Here is a 23,031-nt window from a genome sequence, read left to right on the forward strand (position 1 = left end):
AGTTCCCTGCTGGATTATGCAGCTGAACCAGCTTCCTCAGTGTTTACACAGCCTCTATAGCTGAAGCAAAAGTGATGTGTTGGGAGGGTGTGGAAGTGAGGCCAGGGATCTGCCCTTTCTGCAGTACCCTCCATTGCCATGGATGAGGAGGGGCACAAAACCCCCCCGAGAGTTGTTCTCTGAGGCAGGGTTGGAATTCTGGCTCTGATAATGGTCTTGCAAGGGCCGAGGCTGCTAGTATTTGCTCTAGGTGATTTTCTGGGGTCTGTGTATCAGCACTGTTTCTGGTAGGGTTGAAGGACCTGTCTTACTGCTGGAAATTATCTCCTGACCATGTTAATTAGTACTTTCTCTTTGCTTTTGCAAGGCTAATGCATTGTTGGGGCATTTCAAGTGCTTTGTTGAAACCAGCTGAAAACAGACAACCTTCTAGATGCTGGGAAAACTTTGCCAAATATAGGAAATCCACACAGCTCATGTACATCCCTCCCGTGGCCCTCTGAAGAAAGCCAGTCATTTGAAACCTCTGTCTTGTAAAAGCAGCTGTTGGGCAGAACATAAAGCAGCTGCAGCCTCTCTTGAACTGGGTTAAATTTTCTGCTGCTTGGAAAAATTCACCAAGGAAACAGAAAGAGACCAACAAATAGCAGAGTCTGGAGACTGACAGCACTGGTGGGTACCTGCATCACTGTTCTTCAAATTGCTAGCAGACTTCTAGGCAAAAAAAGTTTGTCCCACATATTTGGCTAAATGACAGCCTGGGACCTGACCCAACCTTTCATCTTGCCTGCCAAGAATTTTTCTCTTGTCTCTTTCCTTTTTTACCCCCTTGAGTTCTCTTCAAGGAATTTGTCACTCCTGATACCCCCCACAAAATCAGAAACCAGGCAAAGCTCAGAGCTTCTCCTGCTGAATCAACAGAAGAAAAAAGAGTTTGGCTTTGGGCAACTTTCCTCTCTGTCCAGAGGACAAATATGTAGCACAGAATATTTTAGTGTAATTCTGTACTGAACTTCCATTCTAATCCTTTCTTAGGATTAGAAATTAATTTGTTTTAGACTGAATCTAACTGGCAACTTTTCCAAGCAAAAGGGAAATAGATTTGTGTTACCCTCCCAGCAGAGATGGGTCCTCTGTGCTTGGAAACCAGTAGAGATTGCAGAAGGGGCACTGTGAAGAGCAGCCTGAGGCAGGGATAGATGGTGGGGTTAGTCCCTTGGCCTGGCAGTCTGCTGTCTCCCTTTGCTATTTAGAGCTAGCTATCTAGATCTAGCCTGGACTTACTCTGCCTAACTTTAGATGTTTAATTGTTGTGCCCCATTTATGAGCCTATGCACCCATGAGCATCTCTGGTCTTACTGGAGAAGCAGCAGCTCCAGGGAGTAATTCAGGGTGATTGGTGCCAGTGGGCTGAATCCAACTGTTATATTTGTTCATGCCTCACCATGTTGAACAGGAAGCCAAGCCAGAGAGCTGTGTCCAGCACAAACCTTCTTCCACCCTCTGGTTCCCTAAGTGGGAGTGCCCCAGTGTCAGACAAGCAATAGCAGCCTGGAGGTGGAGGAGGGTTCAGCACTGGTGTTTTGGGGAGGACATGACCAAATAAACCATGTTATGGATTGTCAAGACTACTATGAACCCACAGCCTTTGGCTCATGACTTACATTACAACCCTGGTGACTGGGTGACCATAAACACAGTTAAATAAACAAGTTTGAGGTCCCAGCAATGGTTTAGTGGGGTCTGTGTGAGGTGACAGGTTTGCCTTGCTGCTTGGCAGGTTTTGCAGTCATGTGCTGAGCTCCCAGTCACCACAGGGACATTTTAACAATTTCTGAAACTGCTTCACTAACAAGTCCTTCACTAACAGGCCCTAGGCTGTTCCACCAGCACAGGATGATGAGGGCCATGGCCACCCACAGGACAGGTTTTTCAGCTTAGCCCAGGAAACTAGAATGCCTCTCTCACCCTGAGAGCCGATAGGGGTGTTATAGTTTCTATGTGTTTCTAGGTGTTCTAGAGGTGTTCATCACTAGAAGGTGGTGGGGACCATGGCCTTTCCACATCTTTCCACGTCCTTGAAATACCCCAACAAGGCCTTTTTTTCTTCCTCTCCTTTCCTCGGGAAGGTAGATCTCTAACCGTGCTCCAGAGTTAATGTAGGCAGGGATCCTATCAGATCATAAAGCAAGAAATAAACACATTTCTCCAATGCCTAATCAAAGTTAAATATGAGGAATATGAAATTGCTGGAGTAAAGCTTAAGAATGAAAAAGAGTAAGTTCACAGACTTAGATTTTTTTTTTTTTTACTAAAAGCACTGCATATTGAAATCCATTCACACTGACATTGGAAGGAAATCTTACCCAAAATATGAATATTCATGTCTAAATAAGCCTGCAGATCAGTGAGTGAATGGCTGGTTTAAAGCCCCTTTGCGTGGTGCCTTATGTGAGGACCAGAAGGCCTGCGCTCTGCTCCTTCAAATACAAAATGCAAGCCCCATGGATTTATTTGGCCATTTCTAGTTGCAAATTAGGACCGATATAAGTGTTTGCAGGTATCTCTAAGCGGAGAGGAAGATTGCTGAGCATTGTGCAAGTCTGTGTGGTTGGGCCCTCATTTTTTGTGCGTCTCATATATCTACACTCAATTCACTCACAGGGTAAGCAAGACGTAACTTTTTATAACTACTCTGCTGTTTCTCTTAATATTTTGCCCAGGATTTTGGCTCTAATATAACATGCAGATTCTAATAATTTTTAATAAATAGGGTTTGAAATAGAATGGCTTAATTAAAGCAAAACCACAGTCTATTCTTAATGAAGTTTGAATTGGAAATTTGTCCCTCCCCTTTATTTTCCGTTTCCCTTTCCCCTCTTTGTTAAGTGAGTACAATATAGAAAAGTATTCTCTGGGTTTCCATTCCTGTCTTCCTTCCTGTCCAGATGAGCCAGGAAAGGGCAAAACCTCTGTCCAAAGCCCTGGCCCTGCAATCAAAATGGGGCTTCTCTGGGCTTCCAACACTTCATGTGTTTTTAGAATGCAGAGAACAAGCCCATCTGTCTTCTCTCCAGCTAGTGGCTTGGCTCAGCCCCTCTAAAACACCGACACCGGAGGGTGAAGGAGGTCTGGGGCTTCCTTATGGTCTTACAGCTTAGGAAGTTGTTTCTCTTCTTTCAAATATTTTATTCTGTTTCCTGCACCACACAAACCTTTCCAGAGAAGTTAAATTATCCAGCAAACATGTTTGCAGCTTTTTGTTCAGGAAAATGTCCTTTTTCTAGCCCCTCTGAGCCTGGCTAGGCTGGCATTTCAGCATCTCTCTTCTTTGTGCTGGATCTTTCAGGAATATAAATCATCTTTAATTGCCTGCACACTAAAACAAAATCTTTAGCTTTGCTCATACACTGGAATTCCTAGGAGAATAATTTGGGTTTGAAAAGACAAAGGGCAAATGCCCTGAAAATCTCTGATTATGAATATGGGGGAGAATGACTTATCATTAACTATCAGTTGATAATAAGGGAGTAAAGCTAATGAAACCTGCAAAGCAGTTTTGACTTGCAAAGGTATGTTTTAACTGAATTAAAAGACGGTTGATGTTTGTGAGACAAATTTTTGGGTGCAAAACATATATGTGCAAGGTCACATAAAGACAGCAGTACACTTTGTGAGGTGAATTTTACACTAGGAGGATATAGTAGCTCCAGTTCATTGTGGGGCCACCGGCAGCATATTCCACATTCCCCAATGCAGGAAACAGCTAGACTGAGGGAAAAAGAAAAGGAGGGCTTTGAAAGAAGGACTCCACCTTCAGGGATTTTTTTGATGTTTGTTTTTTATTTTGTTTCTGTCTGTGTCATGGCTGTGAGTGTGAGAAGGCTTGTTTGGTAGTAGAGCTGACCTGGGAACTATCAGTAATGTGAATTAGCTCGTATTTGGGGTTTAGTGCATATGCGATTCTTTGCAGTATACATGCCTTTGTGTATTTAAATGGAGGGACAGACCTAATCAACCTAGGAAACTCAGAGAAGCTAGCAACTTCATAAACATTTAGTGCTCCATGAGAGAACTCTAGTGCTGAAAGTTTGTTGACAAGGTCAAACAAGAGTCTCTGACAGGGGTATTGCTGCTGTTTCTCTATAGGCGCTTACAACTAAGCTTGACCAATTTAGGAGGAAGAACATTTTGAGGGTTTATGGGGAAGCACTGCAAGCACCCCTCCTTCTCTGCTCCTGAGTGACTTGACCCTGCTGCTTCTGCGGTTAGAGAACCACCACTGGTTTTAAACACCAGGTTTATGTTCTGATGAGTGACAATGGTTACATATCCCTCACAACATCAATAGCCCTTGTCCAGCAAGGTTCTGCAGAACTGACCTGACTCCTGACCTTTGAATGGGGGCAAGACTCTTCTCAGTTCAAATGCAAATAAGCTGCAGTCACATCCTTTGTCTGTATGATGGTAGTCATGAGGAAAAATAAGTGTGTCAGCTTTAAGCTTGGCAATGGCAGCAACCAGGACACCAGAGCTTAGCACAAGCTAAGCTGTTATTCTGCCAGCTTGCTCCATGTGTCTGCTCCTAAGACTCGGATCTTTTAAGCCAGCTCAGTATCCTTGCTGTGCTCAGGAGGCAACAGTACGAGTCCACACAGTTCCTCTAGTGTGATGCTGATCTATCAGACCTTCAAGCTGAACCCTGTCATGTATAAGACAACAATCTGGTGTCACTATGTGAGCAGAAGACTCTGTCCACTTGTTACTTAATAAACTGACACATGAATTAGTGTTCTTCCACCTGCATGAGTAGCCATGACACCTTTCCTCCCCAGATGTATAATAGCACTCATTCATTTTTGTAATTTCCTCTGTTGGTTTATGTGACCAAGGCGGTGAGGACTTGGTGAACTGATGAATGATTTAAGGGTAGGTGAGCTGTCCCTCACCTGATTCCTTTGCGCCATAAGTGGAGCTCCCTGGCAGGGTGATGACTTGCTCCACTTTGGCAAACGTGTGAACATGCACAGGCAGGGTCCAGCTGGGGAGAGGTGGATGTCTGCAATCTGTGTGCAAACCCCTGCTAGCCTTCACAGAAGCAGGCATTTGAAAATCCCTGGCAGGTACAAAAAAGCTCACAGAAGTGAGAATTCAATTGCAGGGTGCAAAACCTCACTGCTGAAATTTAGGGTGCCTGTAACAGAAAGTGGAGTAGGTGGGAAACAGAGAGCTTTGCTAAGCTGTGAGGTGTCAGGGTATTTAGGAGACCCTTGGTTTGTTTTACCTTTTGGCAGCTGGAACAGCTGCTGCCTTGGCTATTAAGCATGGTCCTTTCCAGGCTGAGCCAAATGGCCTGGACATGCAGACCATCAAATGTAGTCCAAAGACCAAACAGTTCAAGGGTGGACATCTAAGTAGAGTAGGAACAAGGGGACCAGTGAGCAGGAGGAAGTACTCTGCCAACCACAAGCTCCCCACAGACCACAGTTCGAGAAGCACAACTTCCTGAGCTATGAGCTTATCACCAAGGTGTACCAGTAACACAAGCATACTGCAAGGTAGGAAAGGCTACTGAACAGGCAAGCCTGCCTCATGGGGCACACCAAGCCTGTCACATCACTTCCATTATCCAATTTTTCTGTACATCCCAGAACCTTACAATGCAGGAAGCTCCCATTTCTTGCTTAACACCCTACACCTTTTCTCTATCTTTTTGCCAATCAAACAGCAAGAAACTTGTTTATTTTTGACTAGAGGATGTCAATTAACTGAGTGAGATCCCTGAAGACCCCAAGAGCCTCTCTTTTTACATTTTGGGGTTTTCATTCCTGGTTACTTTATTTCTCTTTGTTGGTTTGATTTTTGTCAGATCTCTTGGCTTTGTTATGAAAAAGCATTTATTAAAGCCTGAATTTCCTGCAAGTCAGGGTTTAGATTTGGTGCATAGAGTTAGCTGTTGTGCTATGCATTACTCAATATGTCACTTTGCTGCCTTCCCATCTTCCTAATACTCTGTTTTAAACTCCAGAAGTTTAAAGATGATGGAGCTCTCCCTGTAGCTAGGTTGGGTGCAGGGTCTGACTTCCCCCACCTGACGGAAGAAAGAAATGAGAATCAGCAAGGTGACCCAAGCCAGGTCCAGAGAGCAAATTAATCCTTCTCCTTCGTCTTTGATCACTTGATCAATGCAGACCAAATTAATCCAAGACAGGCTGGCTTATGAGATTAAGAAATGGCATCAAGGTATGATCACTTCTAAGACAGAAGCAAAATGAACCTTGATGTCCTCTAGCTGTGGCACTGCATAACTTCCCTCACAGTGAACTGAAAGTAACAGCACATGAATTCGCATGTGTGAACAAAGATTTTAATGAGTCTGTGCAGCTTGCATTGCAGCTTGCACACCAAGCTACCTACATTAAATGTATTCCCCAACATCTGTCTAATCAGAAGTGATACCAAACCAAAGGAAGCATAGTTAGCTGTATATGTCATGAGGGTCTAATGGGTGAAACCTTGCTGTACTTTAACTGCTGCTCATGTAATTCCAATCATTCCCAGAAGGAAAGGAGTTGACTATGAAAAAAACGGATACAGAGATCTATTACCAGTGGCACAGAGCCCTGCAACCAAGTCTCTCTTTCCTTGAGGACAACACAGCAAACCCTTGTTCTTGCTCTCTCTCGATGTCTTCTGCTTTTCAAAGGGAGAAATAAAAGCAATGAAACATAATAACAAAAAACTAGCTCCTTATTCTTACATCTATTTAAACAACACTAAGGCCCTCAGTCATTGCTTATCAATGCACTACAGAGCATTTGTGTACAATTTAAGATTTAGATTTAATACACCTTATGTCTCTTCTCAGACCAGGTCTGGTGACAGGCAGAAGCTGCAAATGTGCAGGAGTGAAGAATTCATCTGGCAGTCTCTGCTGCTGTTCTACACAATTTCTGTGTGTCTCTGCTGCCCCAGGGAAATTCAGAGTGACCAGCCCCATATAGTCCAGCTAGGAAGCCCTTAGTGTCAGCAGGTTTGTGGCAATATTTCTGAAATCCCTTGCAAAGGTATGTCCAGGCCTGCACCTGCATGAAATTCAGTGGATTATATCCCTGTACTGCTCTGAAGATTTCTGGGAATGTTCAGCTGCCAAGTGTGGATCCTTATTTCCAGAGCAATGAGTCATGGTGGTGTCATTACCTCAGCATACAGTCACTGTGCAATAATTCAAATCACCATTGTCATTATTATTGTCTCCAACAAGCAACCTGATACCTTCTGCCAGCCTGGGGCAGGTGTGTGAATGCAATCACTGTGCAATTAATTAGCCAGTGCTGCCAGTCAGTATGCAGCACACAGCTCCCTGCATCCCAACTGAACACAATTTAGCAGAGTCACTGCAAGATTTAAAGATACTTTGCAGTAAGAACTTGGTAAAAACAAAGAAAGCCGGCAGCTCTAGGGCCAGCTTTTCACTTTCACATCACACCTGGCAAAATGAGCACCTGCCTATATCAGCCAAAGGGATTTGCAGGAGTGTGGGAGAAGGAGAGAATTGCATCTTATTTCTGAAACTGTGATCTTAGGTGTCATCTGATGTGTGAATTCTGAGTGAGCGAAACAGGGAAGGCCAGCTGGTCACTGAGGTAGCTGCAAATCCCTTCAACGGGCTGTACAGCAAGAACCCAGGAGCTGTCTGGCTCCCTCCTCTCTGTGCAGCCACAGAGCTACAGCAGAGCCAGATTAAATTGTTGGATTAAGCGCTCCCATAGCCCAGCATGTGAATCTTTGTGACAGCTGTGCCTAGGACAGAAGTCAAGCATCGGTGCCATAACTGCGTCAGCTGGCGTGTCATGGGTCACAGCATTACAGCTGAAAAAGGTCTGTTAGGTCATCCACTCCCATTTCTTAGCCAGCACAGATTTGACTCAATAAAGTGTTTGCTACTGCTCTAAACGTGGCATTTTAAGAGATTTGGGCAATGCAATCCCCTTCCTCTTCCCTTGGGAAATTATCCCTCATTTGTTATAACTCACTGGCAGGAAGAGTCTAGCCAAACATTTCTCTGTTTCCAGATGATCCCATTAATGACTTTTCTTGCCTTTCCGTCTACCATAGTCACCCCTTTCACTGAGCTGCACTTTCCTCCCTCTGTACAGGTACAAGAGCCTGCTTAGTTCCTTCCACGGCTTTTGAGAGAAGAACTTATCCTTGAGGGCCCCCCAAATGTTGGATTCCAGTTCTGCCAAAAATATGCCTTATCCGTTGCCCTACATTATCTGCACTGAAAGACTCCACACACTCAAATAATGAGATTTTCCATTAAGACAAATACTTTCAAGCTCTTCCTTTTTCATCTTGTGTGTCTGAGTTTGGAATTATTTTCTATTTTTTATCCAGTCTCCAAAATTAGACAGTGGCCCTACATGCAGCCACATGTGTTGGAAGGTCAATTCTGTTATTTTTATTCACCAGTCTGTTCTTGTTGCCAAACCCATGTTGCTGCTGTGAGTAGGGCTCCATCCAGGTGACGTGCTTGTGGGAGGGAGGCTTGCATCAAGCCTGGGTTTCCCTGTGGAGAAGGAACACTGTGCCAGGGTCACTATGTGCCTGGTGCTCAGCAGCTCCAAGCTGGTTTGTATTATTTTCCTGTCTTTGTGGATAACCTTTGTTTCCCTCCAGGCAATGGGATTCCTGAGCATCAGTGCTTTGCCAGCCCTTTTCACCTTACATAATTAATAGCTAACAAAGTTCAACATCACTGGAGCTATTACAATACATTCTGATGCCACAACAAGACATTATCAGCGTTGACCTTCTTTTGATCTGGGTTTCACACATCATTGGCAAGATCAGATTCATGCCTATGTGACTAATTATGGGAGTAGCTTTTTCTAACTGTTTTATGGAATATTTCATTACAACTCACCTTTATTTCCCTTTACTCATTACTTTTTTCCCATTACTGAGTGTGAATGTTGCCATCCAACACATGTTTTCCATTCACATGGTTACTAGGCTTTTTTTTGGTTGTTTTTTCTCCTGTAAAAAACCCAAGAGATGAATCAGGTTAACTTCCAAAAGCCGTCTTCCATTGTTTTACTCTATATGTTCAGACAATACTGATTAAAATCATATGCTGTTACATCTGAAAGAAATTTCCTCACCTATGTGACAGGCTGAGCTTTTATGAAAAGTAAAGAGAGTTTCACTTATTTCTATTTGCCTCTTTTTTTTTTTTAAGCACAGTTCTCTCATTCGTATTGTCTTGGCTGTGATCTTTAAATGGATTGATTAAAATCAAGATTTTGTAGACTGATATCCTAGCTCTACTTATAGGATTGCAGAAACACCTCTATTTTCTAAGAAAGCTATCTCTGAAGGGGTGCAAAAGACAAAAAACCTACTAAAAACAGAATCTCTGTGTTGCTTTTGGGATTTGAAAGTCTACGTTTATAAAAACTGACTTTTCACAGAATCACAGAATCACAGAATCACAGAATCACAGAATCACAGAATCACAGAATCACAGAATATGCTGAGTTGGAAGGGACCCACAAGGATCACCAAATCCAACTCCTGGCTCTGCACAGGACATCCCCAAGAATTACACCGTGTACCTGAGAGTATCATCCAAACACTTCTTGAACTCTGTCAGGCTTGGTGCTGTGACCCCTTCCCTGGGGAGCCTGTTCCAGTGCCCAACCACCCTCTGGGTGAAGAACCTTTTTCTAATATTTAACCAAAACCTCCCCTGACACAACTTCAGACCATTCCCTCAGTTCTGTCACTGGTCACCACAGAGAAGAGATCAGCGCCTGCCCCTCCTCTTCCCCTCATGAGGAAGCTGTAACTGCAATGAGGTCTCTCCTCAGTCTCTTCTTCTCCAGGTTGAACACACCAAGTGCCCTCAGCCACTCCTCATACGGCTTCACCTCAAGGCCCTTCACCATCTTTGTTGCCCTCCTTTGGACACTCTCCAATAGCTTAATACCTTACTTATATTGTGGCACCTAAAACTGCACACAATATTCAAGGTGAGGCCACCCCCATGCAGAGCAGAGCGGGACAGTCCCCTCCCATGACCGGCTGGTGATGCTTTGCCTGATGCCCCCCAGGAGACGATTGGCCCTCCTGGCTGCCAGGGCGCTGCTGAATCATATTCAACTTGACATTGATCAGGAACCTGAGGTTGCTTTCTGTGGCACTGCTTTTGAAAGGACTCTCTTTTAGAAGTTTAAGACTGACCTTGTTTGAAATGTACTACTTAAGGATGTTTCTTTAAAAATAAAAGGAAAAGGAAAAAGGTTTGAAATAAGACCAAATCAAAAGTAAGAGTCTTCCTTTTTTCAGTTCTGACACCTAAGCAGAAAACTAGTGCAGAAAAATGTATTTTGTGTACATTGCCCTATATTTTCTTTACATGTAAAATCAATTAATCAGATGAATTACAAGCCTGTATCCCCATGAGTCTGTGGCCTTATCCAGTAGAGCTCTTGTGACCAGACCTTTCAGCACAAGTATTTCTACTGCCTGCAGTGCTAAGCACATGTATACTTTGTTTAATCAGCACCATAGCTAGAAGCCAGCATTTAATACCAATCTGCCTTAGACTGTAGGGACTAAAAATAAATAGAGCTAGTTCTTTGTGTGTCTGATCAGTACAGGAATGTAAAGGAGAGCATGTCCCAGACCATTAATATTCTCAACAGCATAATTGGAGTGTTCTTATGTCTTGTACAGCTGAGAATAAGCTCTGAGACATAAGATGTGGTTGGGCATTGCTAAGATGTGATGCCACAGGATGGCCCGCCCCTCTCCTGTCATTCATCATCTCCCATGCATCTTTTTAGAGCTTCCAATTACATCTTTAGGACTGGCCAAAATAACAAACATGTGTCTTCATTTCCTCCTTCCTGAAGGTTCCTCTGGTGTTTCTCCATATGTTTCCTGTGGTCCCTCTCATTCCTGTCCCTCCGTACAGGGAAAGGGTTCACTATGTCTGTGTCCTGTGAATCCTGTCCTGCAGGACCTGCTGGATCATGCTGAGCAGCCTAGGGCTGTTTGCAGAGCTGCATTTGAAATTGTTCTCCTGCTGCAGATCAGCATTTGGGAATCAGCAAAGATATCTCTTCTGTAGTGGATAACTTGCTGCTGGATGCATTCTTACATATCTTTCTCCTCCTCCTCCTCCTGTGTTCTGTGAGTGACAGTGGAGGTGGAATATTCTCCCCTCCCCCCGAGCAGCCACCAGTGGCTCCTTGGGTGTAGGGGTGGAGGAGCAGCCACCTCTGCAACCACCAGGACCAGCGCAGACTTTCCAGTGAGACGGGGAGTGCTCAGTGTTATTTCTAAACTGAAGTGTCTTAGTCTGCCTCTTTGCAGACAATCTTAGCTGGGCATGGGAGGAGGGGACTGCCAAAACTCAAGAGCAGCTGATAGTGCCTCTGGCTTCTACTGGCAGGCTCCATCTGAGAGGCCCTGGATTGGGGCGAGATACCACTGTTGCCCATCACAGCTTCCGTATGTTTGGAGAAGTGCTCCTAGTGGTGTGGCTGCAGGGTGAGCTGCACGTTCCTGGCCCCTGCCCACCTCAGACCGACACTGAGGCTCTGTGGCCCCTTTCCTCTGCCACATCACTGTCCTTGAAGCCGTGAAGACACTTCAGCTGGAGTATGGGGTCCAGGGGACAGGCATGCTCAACCCTCTGGAGTGATGGCTGCCACTGCGTACCCCTTACATGTCTGTGGATACCTGTGCTAAGGCAATGTCCATACACGAGCTGAAACCAACAGAGCTGTCCAAAGCACCCTGTCAACCTGTGCTCTGAAACCATCAGCATGTGGCCATAGTCCTTGGGATGAGGTGTATCTGTTTGTTGAGGCCTGTGCACCCAGATTTCCGCTGTCATAGCAAGGTGCCTGTGATCTGACGCCCCTCAAGGAGCACTCCTGGTGCCTAAGCGCTTCTGCCTCTGTGATTGCATTTACAGTCCTTTCTCCCCTCAAAATTTCTGTTTTCAGTTCTGTTTATCAGGGACTCCCTTGCTGTGTTTCAGCCCTGTTGGAGATACCAGTGAGGAGGGGAAAGAGACACACCTCTGTCAGGCCATTGCCCTGCGAAACTGCGTCCCACTTCCAGGGATCAGCATCCTTGACAAACTCATCAAGACGTGTCCTGTCTGGCTTCAGCTGAACATGAGCCAGGAAAGGGCTGAGGAGATCCTTGGCAAAGAAACAGCAGGGGTAAGTCGAAAGTGGTTTCAGTTCAGACAACCACATTTCCTGTCCTTGGTGGGGCTGGTTAGGAGAGCGGTGCCTTTCTTCATGTGGAAGCAAAAATATTTAGCAGATTGCTCTCTCTTTCCATTACCCTTTGAAGCTTTACCACTCTCAGTGGTGCAAGACAGATATATTGGCTTTGGGGAAGCATGTGATCTTGTCTTGAGTTTTATTTACTTAGCATGTAGATTTATGGAGATGGCTTCCCATTCACCACCACACCCATAGGTATGGTGACTATCCTAATTTGGAGCAATTGAAAAAAAATTCCCTGAAAAAAGGCCCTTAAATTCTGGAAGCTGGTGGGAGCCATTTTTATTGCAATAATTGGTATCTGGCTTGTATAGACTGAGTGTTAAGAAATAGCACACTCATGCCAAGCTTATAACTTGCTTAAAGAAAACATTTCTGGAGCAAAGGGAGCTGCTCCACATTCCTTGGGTCTCAGAGGTCAGGCATAGCAGAGTATTGGTGTCCTGCCTGGGTCCTTTGAGAAGGGCAGGTGCAAATGACCTGAGCTGATGTCAGAGCATAGGAGGAATTCACTCACTCCTGCTCTGAGGATGTTTGGACCCATCCCTTGGCTGACTCAGTCTATCCCAGGGCTAAAGGCTGGCACAGCCAAGTGACACCCTCCTGTGGGACTCACCTGAGCAGCCTGGGCTGTGCATTGCACCTCACCCTGAATCAGACTTCTCAAATAGCTTGGGCAAATTATTCTCTTTGTTTTTCTGATCTGTCTGTAAGTGGAGACCTCAGCGACTGTCTGTAATGTAGCCACAAATGATCCCAAGCCTCCTCAGGTTTTACCTACTCCTTGCAGGCAGAGAATTCCCCACCTCTGAGTGCTTTGGAAATACATCTTACCTCTGTTCCTTCTGTTTACACTGTCCTCTGGTGGAGAATTCAGCTGCAGCTTGAAAAAGGCAGGAGAAGTGGTGACACATCAGAGGTGTCCCACAGCCAGGGCAGCCTCTCCTACCCATGCTGAGCCCATCTGAAACTCTTCCCACCAGAAGTGAAAATGAAAGAGACTGGCTTTGGTACCAGTCCTGACCTGGGCTGTAGGGTTAGGTACAGCTCAGAAAACCCACCTCCCACTTACTTGAACAGCCATAGTCCAATTTTAGCCTTTGGAGCCATGGCAACCAGGTGTGTCAATCAGGAAAACCAGAAGTGATTCATTTCCAGGTTTCATTTCCCTCATTGCTTAGATTAAATATCACATGAAGAACTTGACCGATGCAATGTGAGATGGTGCTGCCTGACAGTTGTGGTTAGAGAGGCAGTGCTGCCATATGGGTGGTAGGACCTGGGGAAGGGAGAGCCTCTACCTGCAGATACTTTCTGTGATAGAAGATGGGGGCTTGCCCTGCACTAGAAATTGGCCTGTTTAAGGCATGCATCTGTTTGTTATGCATTTGTTTGCATTTTCTCTGCCCTGCTGGTGGACCTGAGCCCCTGGGACTCCATTTCTTCTGAATGGCAGAGGCCAACGTGACAGCACCGTGCAAGGTTTTGAAGCTGCCCCAAAGCTGTGTGTTCAGCATGGGTGCTTTGAAGTGACCGGAGATGCCCTTATGACTGAGATTTGATTAATGATTTTGTCAACTCACACTTCTCTTTCTAATAATAATATCCAGACTCCAGAATTAGCCTGAATTTTTAATTCAGTTTTTAAAAATACCTTGACCCTCTCTTGCCAAATCTTGTTGTCAAAGAACAGATAAAGGTGAAGATTTCTTTGCCTTCATAGCAGCAGCTTCAAGATACATACTAAAAATATCCTTGACAATGAGCTTTAATTAGAAACACACTTAAGATTTCACACAATAAAAAGAATGAGGTATTTTTCTTTTTTCATTTTTTTTTCCCAAATTCCACTGGTCTCATTGGTGGGAACCAATGGCTACAATAGTTTCACTGGTTCCAGTTAAAGACTATGGGGCCTCTTATCAGTGTGTATGAATACCTGATGGGATTGAGCCAGACCAATCTCAATGTATCCAGTGAAAGGATGAGGTGCAGTGGGCAGAAACCAAAATACAGAAAATTCTGTTTAAACATTAATAAAAACTTTTTACTCTCAGCATGATTGAATGTTGGAATAGGTTACTCAAGAGGCTGTAGAATCTCCATCCTTGGAGATAATACAAACCCCGACAGACGCCACCCTGAATAACTTGCCGTAGTCTATCCGTCTTTAAGCATAGGGATTGGACTAGATGATCTCCAGAGTTCCTTTCAAGCACACCAGTTCTGTGATTTCAGGACCACTCAACACACTTGAATGACCACTTGACAGATCTTAGACAAGCTGGGGGGACATGGCTTGTTCCCAAGTTCAAGAAGGGCAAAGGCAAAGCACTGCCTCTGGAAAGTCAGACCCCTGTCAGCAATCCAGGCTGGCACTGCCTGGATGAGCAGCTCTGTGGGAGAGGACCTGTAGGGATGGTGAGCAGCAAGCTGGGCACAGACCTACTGAGGAGAGGCTGTGGGACCAGGGTTTGTTCATCCAGGAGGAGAGACAGCTTCAGGAGGACCACACAGCAATCCCCTGGTACCTAGAGGGAGGTCATGGAGAAGATGAATCTAGGCTGTGCTCAGCACCCCATGGTGGGAGGACAAGAGGTGACAGGCATACAAGGAAACCAGAGGGGTTCCAACTGGGTACAGGGAAGCACATTTTCCCTGTGAGGACAGTAAGTGGTGGAACTGGTTGTTTGCAAAGGCTCTGCAGTCTCCCAGATTCTCCAGACTTCTATAAAGCCCTGAGCAGCTTGGTCTGGCCTCATGGCTTCACCCAGGAAATTGGAGAATAGTCCCTCCAGGATAGCTGCCAGCCTGAATAACCTTCTGGAAGTGGGAAAAAGCTCTACCAGGAGGCACTGTAGCCACTAGGGCCTTTGGTCTTATGTTCCACTCATGGACACTTGAATACTTTCCCACTCAATGTACAAATGACTCTCTTGCTTTAGATCTGAACTGGGACATTCTAGGGTGACTTGTCCATGATTTAGGGCACTTATGAGAGGAACATCACTCGACAAATTGTGAGTCCAGTTAGTGAAATAGATTGTCTTAGGCTTAAGTGGGACATGAGTGATGCATAGAAACTTCCTTTGCAGGCCTGGATTTCACCCAGATGAAATGTCCTTTTATTAATTATTTTTGTTGTAAAGCTCAACTAAGTGGAACGAAGCTAAAATAAGACCATTTAAAGTTGGATTGTACTGATAAAAATCTTCATTGACAATGATCTAAAATAAAGTTCAGAAGCTCACATAATGTAGCTGAGCTCTTGATTTTTTTCTCCTTTTTCAGATATTCTTAGTCAGGAAAGAGGGTAATGTGAACAACATGGTCCTCGCAGTCCGCCTGCCGGTGCAGAACGAGGATCCTGGTGTGCTGGAGTACAACATCAAAGAAGAAAAATCAAGTAAGGTCTTTACATTCTTTTGTCTTGCTCTGGTTATTGTTCTGAATCCTCTTGTGATCACCAGTATTTATGTAATCTCACTTGCACTAAGCAGGTTCCTCTTGTGACCGGCAGCAGATCTTCCTTTTACAGTGCAGTTCAGTTAATATTTCCTGCAGCTGCTTTACCTCAGCTCCCCTGTGGTTCTGCACCTTGTGTTACATTTACAGACTCACAAAAGGAACATAAAGCACCTCCAGATGAGGGGGCCAGTGCTTTGATCAAGCAAGAGGAGCTGCCTTTCACCAGGTGGAAGTCCTGAGAAAAGCACAAGGCACTGGCTGACTAAGCCTTGTTAACTCACTGAATCTGTCTCTATTTCTGCCACTGAATTTGGGGGTCACCAGTTATGTGACTTCTGCCTTTTCAGTCATACTGAACAACCAGTTACTCCTAAACTGTTTTCAATGCCTCACTGTTTCTGGGAAGCAGATGGGCCTCATGGCTGGTGGTGTAGGTGCTGTTCCTTGGATAGCCAAGTCAGTCATGAGCAAGTGAAAATTAACCCAGTTCACAGCCAGCCATGTCTAATGCAGCCCTTTGTGTACATGAATGTGTAAGGCATATGATTTCCACTTTCTAAGGAATACTTGTAAACATGTGAATTTTAGGATAGTCATGGAAACACGCACTCAAAAGAGTTCATCAAAATAACTTCACACTATTATTTATATGAACACAGCTAAATCCTCTGTTGCTGAGCTCTGCCCCAAAGCCTGCTTGCCAGGGTGATTGTTTTATTATCTGCTAAACCACTTGTGTTTCTGCAGATCAATGTTGCGACTTATTTCTTTCCCCTTGCTCAAATGAATTTTGACAGTTGCTCAAATGAATTGTTTCCTTCTCATATGGTTCCTCTCATACCTCTGCATCGTAAACAGACTTTAAAGCCAGAGGGACAACTGAATCTCTTAATCTGTTCTAATCTCAAGCCCAGACCACAGCCTGTCACAGCGTTGCTCCTGCACAGGGCACAGCTGCCTGTCTGGCTGCTCAGTTCCCCAGAAAGCTTTCTCTCTCATCCACCTGCTCCTTGGAGCACCCAACTGCAGAGATGCTGCACGTGTTCAGTGCTCCTGCATGAGGGCAGGAACAGCAAACCTTTTGCCACAGCTTAAGGTGTTCAATTAAGAATACAAGGGCAAGGGTTAGCTGCGGGGTAGGGGAACTCTTCTTTATTCAGCTATTTGAACTTGACCTAGGGCTTAGATTTTGCATGGTGGGGAATTGGGTTTTGATGATTCAAGTTTTCCTTTGGATAAAAGTTAAAAAATTGAATCCTGTCATCCTAAAAAATTTCATTTATAGAAATGTTACTTCTTGACTCCTGTCCTGTCCCATAAAATCTGATTTATTCGAGGACAGGCGAAGTAAAATGTAGTACAAAAATATTACTGAGCTAGCCTAGCTAGAGAGATTTTCTGCCATGCTTTTCTAACTTATTTGCTTGCTATTTCTTATTTATCACTAACTTACTGCAAAATATGTATTCAGAGACACAGCTTTCTTATAGGAACAAGAATTAAATCAGTTTTCACCACTTTCATGCAAGTGGCCAATTAAGTAGAGAGGGTAGTTAAAATTCAACTCTCATTCAAAAAGCAGGAGAGCTGCCACCACATGTGCAGCAATCACAGTGGCCATGAGGCTCATGCGTTCCTATGGTGGATATTCACATTACTTTTCGCTGGAGTTCTGTTAGTGTTGAGCTGTAGAAAGCCTCTCAGTTCTCTATCCCACACTGTTTTGACAACAACATACTGGGTATGGAAATGGTCATGCTTTTGCTTCCCTTCTCATTTAGGGTAGGTAGTCTGGCTTTTAAGTTTAGAAGAAATTGAATTAATTCCTGTTAGTAAAGCCAAAGGACTATATCTGGTGCAAGGGGAGATGGTAAATCTGCATCATGGAGTCTAATACATTAACTTTGATATATTAACTTTGTGTTAATATATCAAATATATACTCCACTGCCTTCTAAACTTTTTTTCAAAAATAAAATTATATGTTGTCTGAATGCTTTAAAAGAATTAAGACTAGAACCTGACCTTCCTTGATAAGTACACTGTTTTGCCTGGATTGCCTCAGCTTAATGAAGTGCCTTTCATTCTTCCCTGTTATTCTGTGTGTGTCAGGGTAGGAGACCTCTGAGCACCCCCAGAGATGCTGTCTTGCTGTGGAACGCAAGTCAGTCGAAAGTTCACTGTTACACCCCTGAAAGTGTGTAAAACACCCCATCTTGCTTAGCCTGAGGACCACTGTAAACTAGCAGGGTTTTTCCAAGGATCTAGTCTTCGACTTTAGAGAACCCCTCTTCAGGGAGGGACTTGCTGCAAGGAACTTTCAGCTTGCCACTGAACATTGCAAACAGAGGTGAATCCTCTGAGAACTACCTGCTCTCTGAGTCTGCACTCAAAAAGGACCTACAAAAGGACCATCTGTAATTCCCCTGTCATTCAAGATTCCCCCTTCTCAGCTGTAGTGGGGACAAAGCAGCTTTGATTTTGCTGGCTTGCTCCTAGTATTTCCTTTCTGAGTTGACACGTAAGCAATGATCTGTCATGCACCCCTTTCTGAGACCTGGCTCTTCCTAAAGGGTTTGAAGAAGTGGGAACAAGTTCTTCTCCTTGTTACCTCAGTTCAGCTTGTTAGATTCCACAGACTTGATGCATTCAGATGTAAACTGAAAGCTGAATTTGCCTTGACATATATAGTTCCAATTTTATGGAGATCCTCCCTTCGGTTAAAATTCAAGTTGCAACCCAGCAAAATTCAAGTTGCAACCACTTACTATTTTGAAGCACTTTGCCAGCTAATTCCTGTTCTTCTTAGGAGGACTCAGTGCAATCTCAGTATTACAAGAGACACAAAGAAGGATGCGCTAACCTTAGAGGTTGACATGAGTGCTGATTGCTCTGTGCCATCTCCAAAGCGGTATCCACCTCTTACTTTTACCATATGCAGCTTCAAATAGCAGCAATTTTCTGCATAGCTGTTCGTAAAAAGTCGTTCTCATCCCTTCCTACTTTTCAGATAGTATTTGAAGAGGCTTTCCCTGGTGTCATAAGGACAGTACGGAGGTTCTTGCCCAGCCCCTGTGATCCACATATAGATGGCCATTCAATGATGTATGAAAAAAAATGGAAGCTTCTTAGCATTGCACTGCCAAATAATAGCGGATCATTGTTTTTCTCTTTCCTTTCCCCGTATCAGATCTGCTTTGTTGATGTTTGGTGAGACATTTAGGGAAGTACAGTTTTCTGAGGGGAAGGCTGGATTTAATTGTGATATATTTTTTTTACATGGAAATCCCCAAAGAACCCACTAGGTAAGCAAATCAAGAAATGAAACCTGTTTTGGTTTTTTTTGTGGAAAATTTTCACCTGTTCTCTGAAGTATCCCTTAGAGTCATGAAATAGGAGAATGGATTTTAAAAATTTTCTTCTTGTGCTTCCTCTTTGGGTGTAATTCCTCCAGAGACAGGAAGGCTAAATCCTGGTGGCATCAAAAGGTATGGTAGAGACCAAACAGCAGATACCGGGTGCTATGTGGTTAATCAGGAAGTTGAGAAACCTGGCAACTTTCAAAGCCTTGGATCTCTGTAGTTTTGCTCTCAGCCTGAAAGATCCCTTACTTCTTGCTCAAAACAGTGGAAATCTCCCAGAGCTAAAGCTTGTTACAAGATTTCTTCCATTTAGAGATACAGTGTTGGGAGCTACCTCCCAAACTCTGCTAAAATCTCGACTACTTTGAGCACTTTCTGCTCTGAGAGTTGTCCTTTACTTCTGCTTCGTTCCAAGATGGAGCCCCGGACTTTCCCATCCCAGGAACTGAGCACCATTTCCTCAGCTAACTCCTGCCCTTGGCTCTGCTTAGCAAACTGGTGGTAACCTCAGGTCAATTCCCCCTCCTCTTTATGCATATGCCACCAGCAGTCATTTCACTGGCATCAGCTCCATTGTAGCAGTATTAAAAAGAAAAGAAGCAGATGTTTAAAGTAAATGTGCATTTCTGGAGTAACATACATGGAGAGCCTGAAAGAAGCATCTGAGTATGATAGACCACGTGGTGTAGGTAGCTTTTGCTTTCACAAAGAGTTGTGAAGACACCTGCCACAGGGGTTAAGTCCTTTAATAGAAGAATGTTCTAGAACCATAAACTGAGGTTAATGCTTTCTTTGTTTCTGGATTTTGTGAATAATAGCTGAAAATAATTGATTTCATGAAACACATGAGTTGACTACGTATTTCTCAGGAGTCTTTCACACATGCTTTGGTGTGGAATGGGCAGCAATTGTTTCCCAAACTCTTCTGTACCAAAAAAAAAAAAGGATGGGATTCCATTCCAAATAAGCAAAATGACACTAAACAGAAGTATCTGCAATTACACAGAATAAAGAACATGTTATTCGTATTACTAGAATTTTTTATAGAAATAACAATGGAATTGATTTGCCAAGTCAGTACTGAACTCTTCAGGCTCATGTCCTAAGTAGTTCAAGTCTGACCTAAAATTGCCATGGGTGCCTGCTCCTGTGATTGTGCTCCTGCCTTCCATTGCTGCAACTGTCTTTGCTCACTTGGACTTTTATTCTCCAGAGGCAGTTCACTTGAGCCCATGTTGTGGAGTTGCTGTGCTTTTTCCTCGTTTAAGCCATACCTGCACGGGACAATCTGCCACCAGGTGTAACTGTTCAGAAGCATCTTTTTCAGCACACAGGGCCAAGGCTGGGCTGAGCCCGACAAAATGGATGAGTGCACAGCTGAAAGAGGGTTTGTAGTGAAGTCTTGTCTGTAGTGTGGTTATTTAATTTCTTAGAGGAAAATTATGAAATTTAAATTAAAAGTCTGTGTGCTCTGACCCTCCCATCTTTTCTGGAGACCAACTCCAAATGAGCTGGAGCATAACGGAGGTCTTGAAATAACCTTTACCCAATCAAATAGGAAAACGAAAGTAAACACTCGCCAAGTAATACAAAAATGTCCAGAGCACGATTAATACCTTCTTTGAAGGATGAGACATGGTGCCATTGGACACGGTAGCTTATGCTCAATTTCTGGTTTATGGACAGTAGCTGTACTTCAGGTTATGTGGTTTGGGCCTGTGGTAAGGACCCACAACAGACCTTGACAGAAAAAGTACAGGCAATTACTGCACTCAAAAGCACTTCAAGAGCAATCGCTGAGTGCTGCTGCAAAATTGCAAGTCTGGTAGCAAAAACAGTGTTGATAAAGAAATCCAATGTCTGCCCAGGTCACCTTATTTGGCCTTTCTTAAAGTCAGGCTGAGATCAGGAAGTGCAGACTGGAGTTTGATATGAAATGCTTGACATAGACAGTAGGGACTTAGGAGGGGGCCACAACTCAAGTGAAACACATGGCAGCAGTTTACCTGCCTGGTTAATGCTCTAACTGCTTTTACCTGTTTGCCATGAAAGTTCATGAGGACCTGACCACTTTGTACATTCACCTCCCAGTGAACTCTATTGATCAGGACAGACAGAAGAGCTACACCAGGTATAGAGGCAGCAGGAAGGCAGGTCTTGCTCGGGAGACCAAACAGCAATTTAGACGAGTAAAGGTGCTCCTTTCAACACTGGATTTTAGGAAGGGTGAAATCAGTTGGAACAGATTACTTAAGGGCTAAGATTTCACAATATACTTTCTTGCCTTAATGTTCCCAAATAGGTGCTGTCTAAAGCTGTGAAAGCAAGCAAAGTCAACTTTGTCAATCACCACCAAGTTATTTCAGTCGCTTCAACACTGCCATTTCTCCTTCCCAAGTATAGACGGGGGGAAAAAACCCATTTTTTTATTATAGACCAATGTAATTTGCACAGGATAAAAAGGACATGTAGCAGTAACAGATGGTAATTAAACTACAGTAATCAGGCAGCGACATGTTTACAAGAGGGGCATTAGAGTAAGAGGGGTCTGGACTTTGTTCATTTTTGCAGGCTTAGCTCTAAACAAAGCTGCTGAAAGCCCTGGTCTTCACATCCCAGCTATCATGAGGTGAGGGATATGGGCATGCCTGCCATGATGTCAGAGCTCAGATACAAAGGATACAAATTCCTGCCTGTGTCCCTGTGTGGGTAAGTGGGTTCAAGTGCCATGCGAGGAGACTCACCAAGTGAGCATGAGGCAGGGAACAGGAGGAAGATACACAAGGAACAACTAAGTAGATGCTCTCTCTTGGCTCAAACACCTTCAGATGCTAACAATGGACTTGCTTATTGCACTCTACTGGCACCCTGGCCGATATGGCCAGATACGGTCCATTATGGCGGATTTTCCTGTTTAATTTTGTTAATGTTTATTTTAATAAATAATGCTGAGGCTGGATTAGCAAACTCAGAGACCAAAGTACCCGTTGCTAACATTTCACAGCATGGTCAGGTGGTACTTTCTCATGTGAACTGCACTGAAGTTCTGCACAAATGAGGTCATGGGGAAAAAAATAGGAGGATAGCTCAGTTACTGCAGCGTACTGACAATTTAGCTGCTTTAATGAGAATGGCCGGTTGTGCAGATGAACTTTGTGATATGAATATTTTTGTGGAAGTGTTGACAGCTCTTGCAATAACTTCCTCAGTTTTGCAAGTCTTTTTGCTAACACTCTGCCTGATGGAATCAGGAAGTAGAATGAAGATAGACAGAATTTTTTATTTTCCAGAAAAAGAAATAACCATCAAAAATGCAGAGAACCTTAAAATTTTGGAAATACCCAGAAAACAGAAGACATAGGAAAACAACCTATAAGAAGGCAATCTGCCATTTTAAAAATTAATTTTAATTGCATTTATTTTGGATCCCTTCTGAACTAGAATGAAGATGCAAAAGGTAGAAATGAGTGGTACTGACTAAGTCAGAAAGATGGGATCTTTGACTTCATGAACATGAATAAACTGACATATGTGCTGGTATTCATGCCCCTGACTTCTAAGATGTGGGTAGCACTCGCAAATTTTCATGGGAGTGTTTCAAGAGTGGGCTGGATTAAGCCTTGAGTGATTTGGTTTGACCTCATGGATGACCCCGGTTTAGGCAGGGGTTTGGGCTAGAGACCTCCTGGGGTCCCTACCAGTCTCAGGGATTCCATGAGAAGGAACCAGTCAGTGAGTCTGAGTCAGGCTGTGGGCAAGCTTGGGGCAGACAGCAGTTCTCAGAAGAGGTGCCTCAGTACAGAAGCAAAAGCAGTTCCCATTCTCTAAGGACCAGGCTCTTGGTGAAATACTGCTGAGATTTACAGAAGGATGGTGGTGAAAAAATC

The 23,031-nt window shown here is 44.0% G+C and overlaps 1 protein-coding gene across 1 annotated transcript in view; it reads left to right on the forward strand.

Moving 5' to 3' along the window:
- The window catches only part of RIN3 (Ras and Rab interactor 3), a 65,409-nt gene that overhangs the window by 6,664 nt on the left and 35,714 nt on the right, over positions 1-23,031 (forward strand). The window contains exons 2-3 of the mRNA XM_027673679.1: positions 12,059-12,245; positions 15,606-15,720. Of these exons, the coding sequence (XP_027529480.1) occupies positions 12,059-12,245; positions 15,606-15,720 (302 nt within the window). The remainder of the gene's footprint in view (positions 1-12,058; positions 12,246-15,605; positions 15,721-23,031) is intronic.

The sequence above is a fragment of the Neopelma chrysocephalum genome, unplaced genomic scaffold (assembly GCF_003984885.1).
Source record: "Neopelma chrysocephalum unplaced genomic scaffold, ASM398488v2 Primary Assembly neopelma1_24, whole genome shotgun sequence".
In the NCBI taxonomy this organism is placed as follows: domain Eukaryota; kingdom Metazoa; phylum Chordata; class Aves; order Passeriformes; family Pipridae; genus Neopelma; species Neopelma chrysocephalum.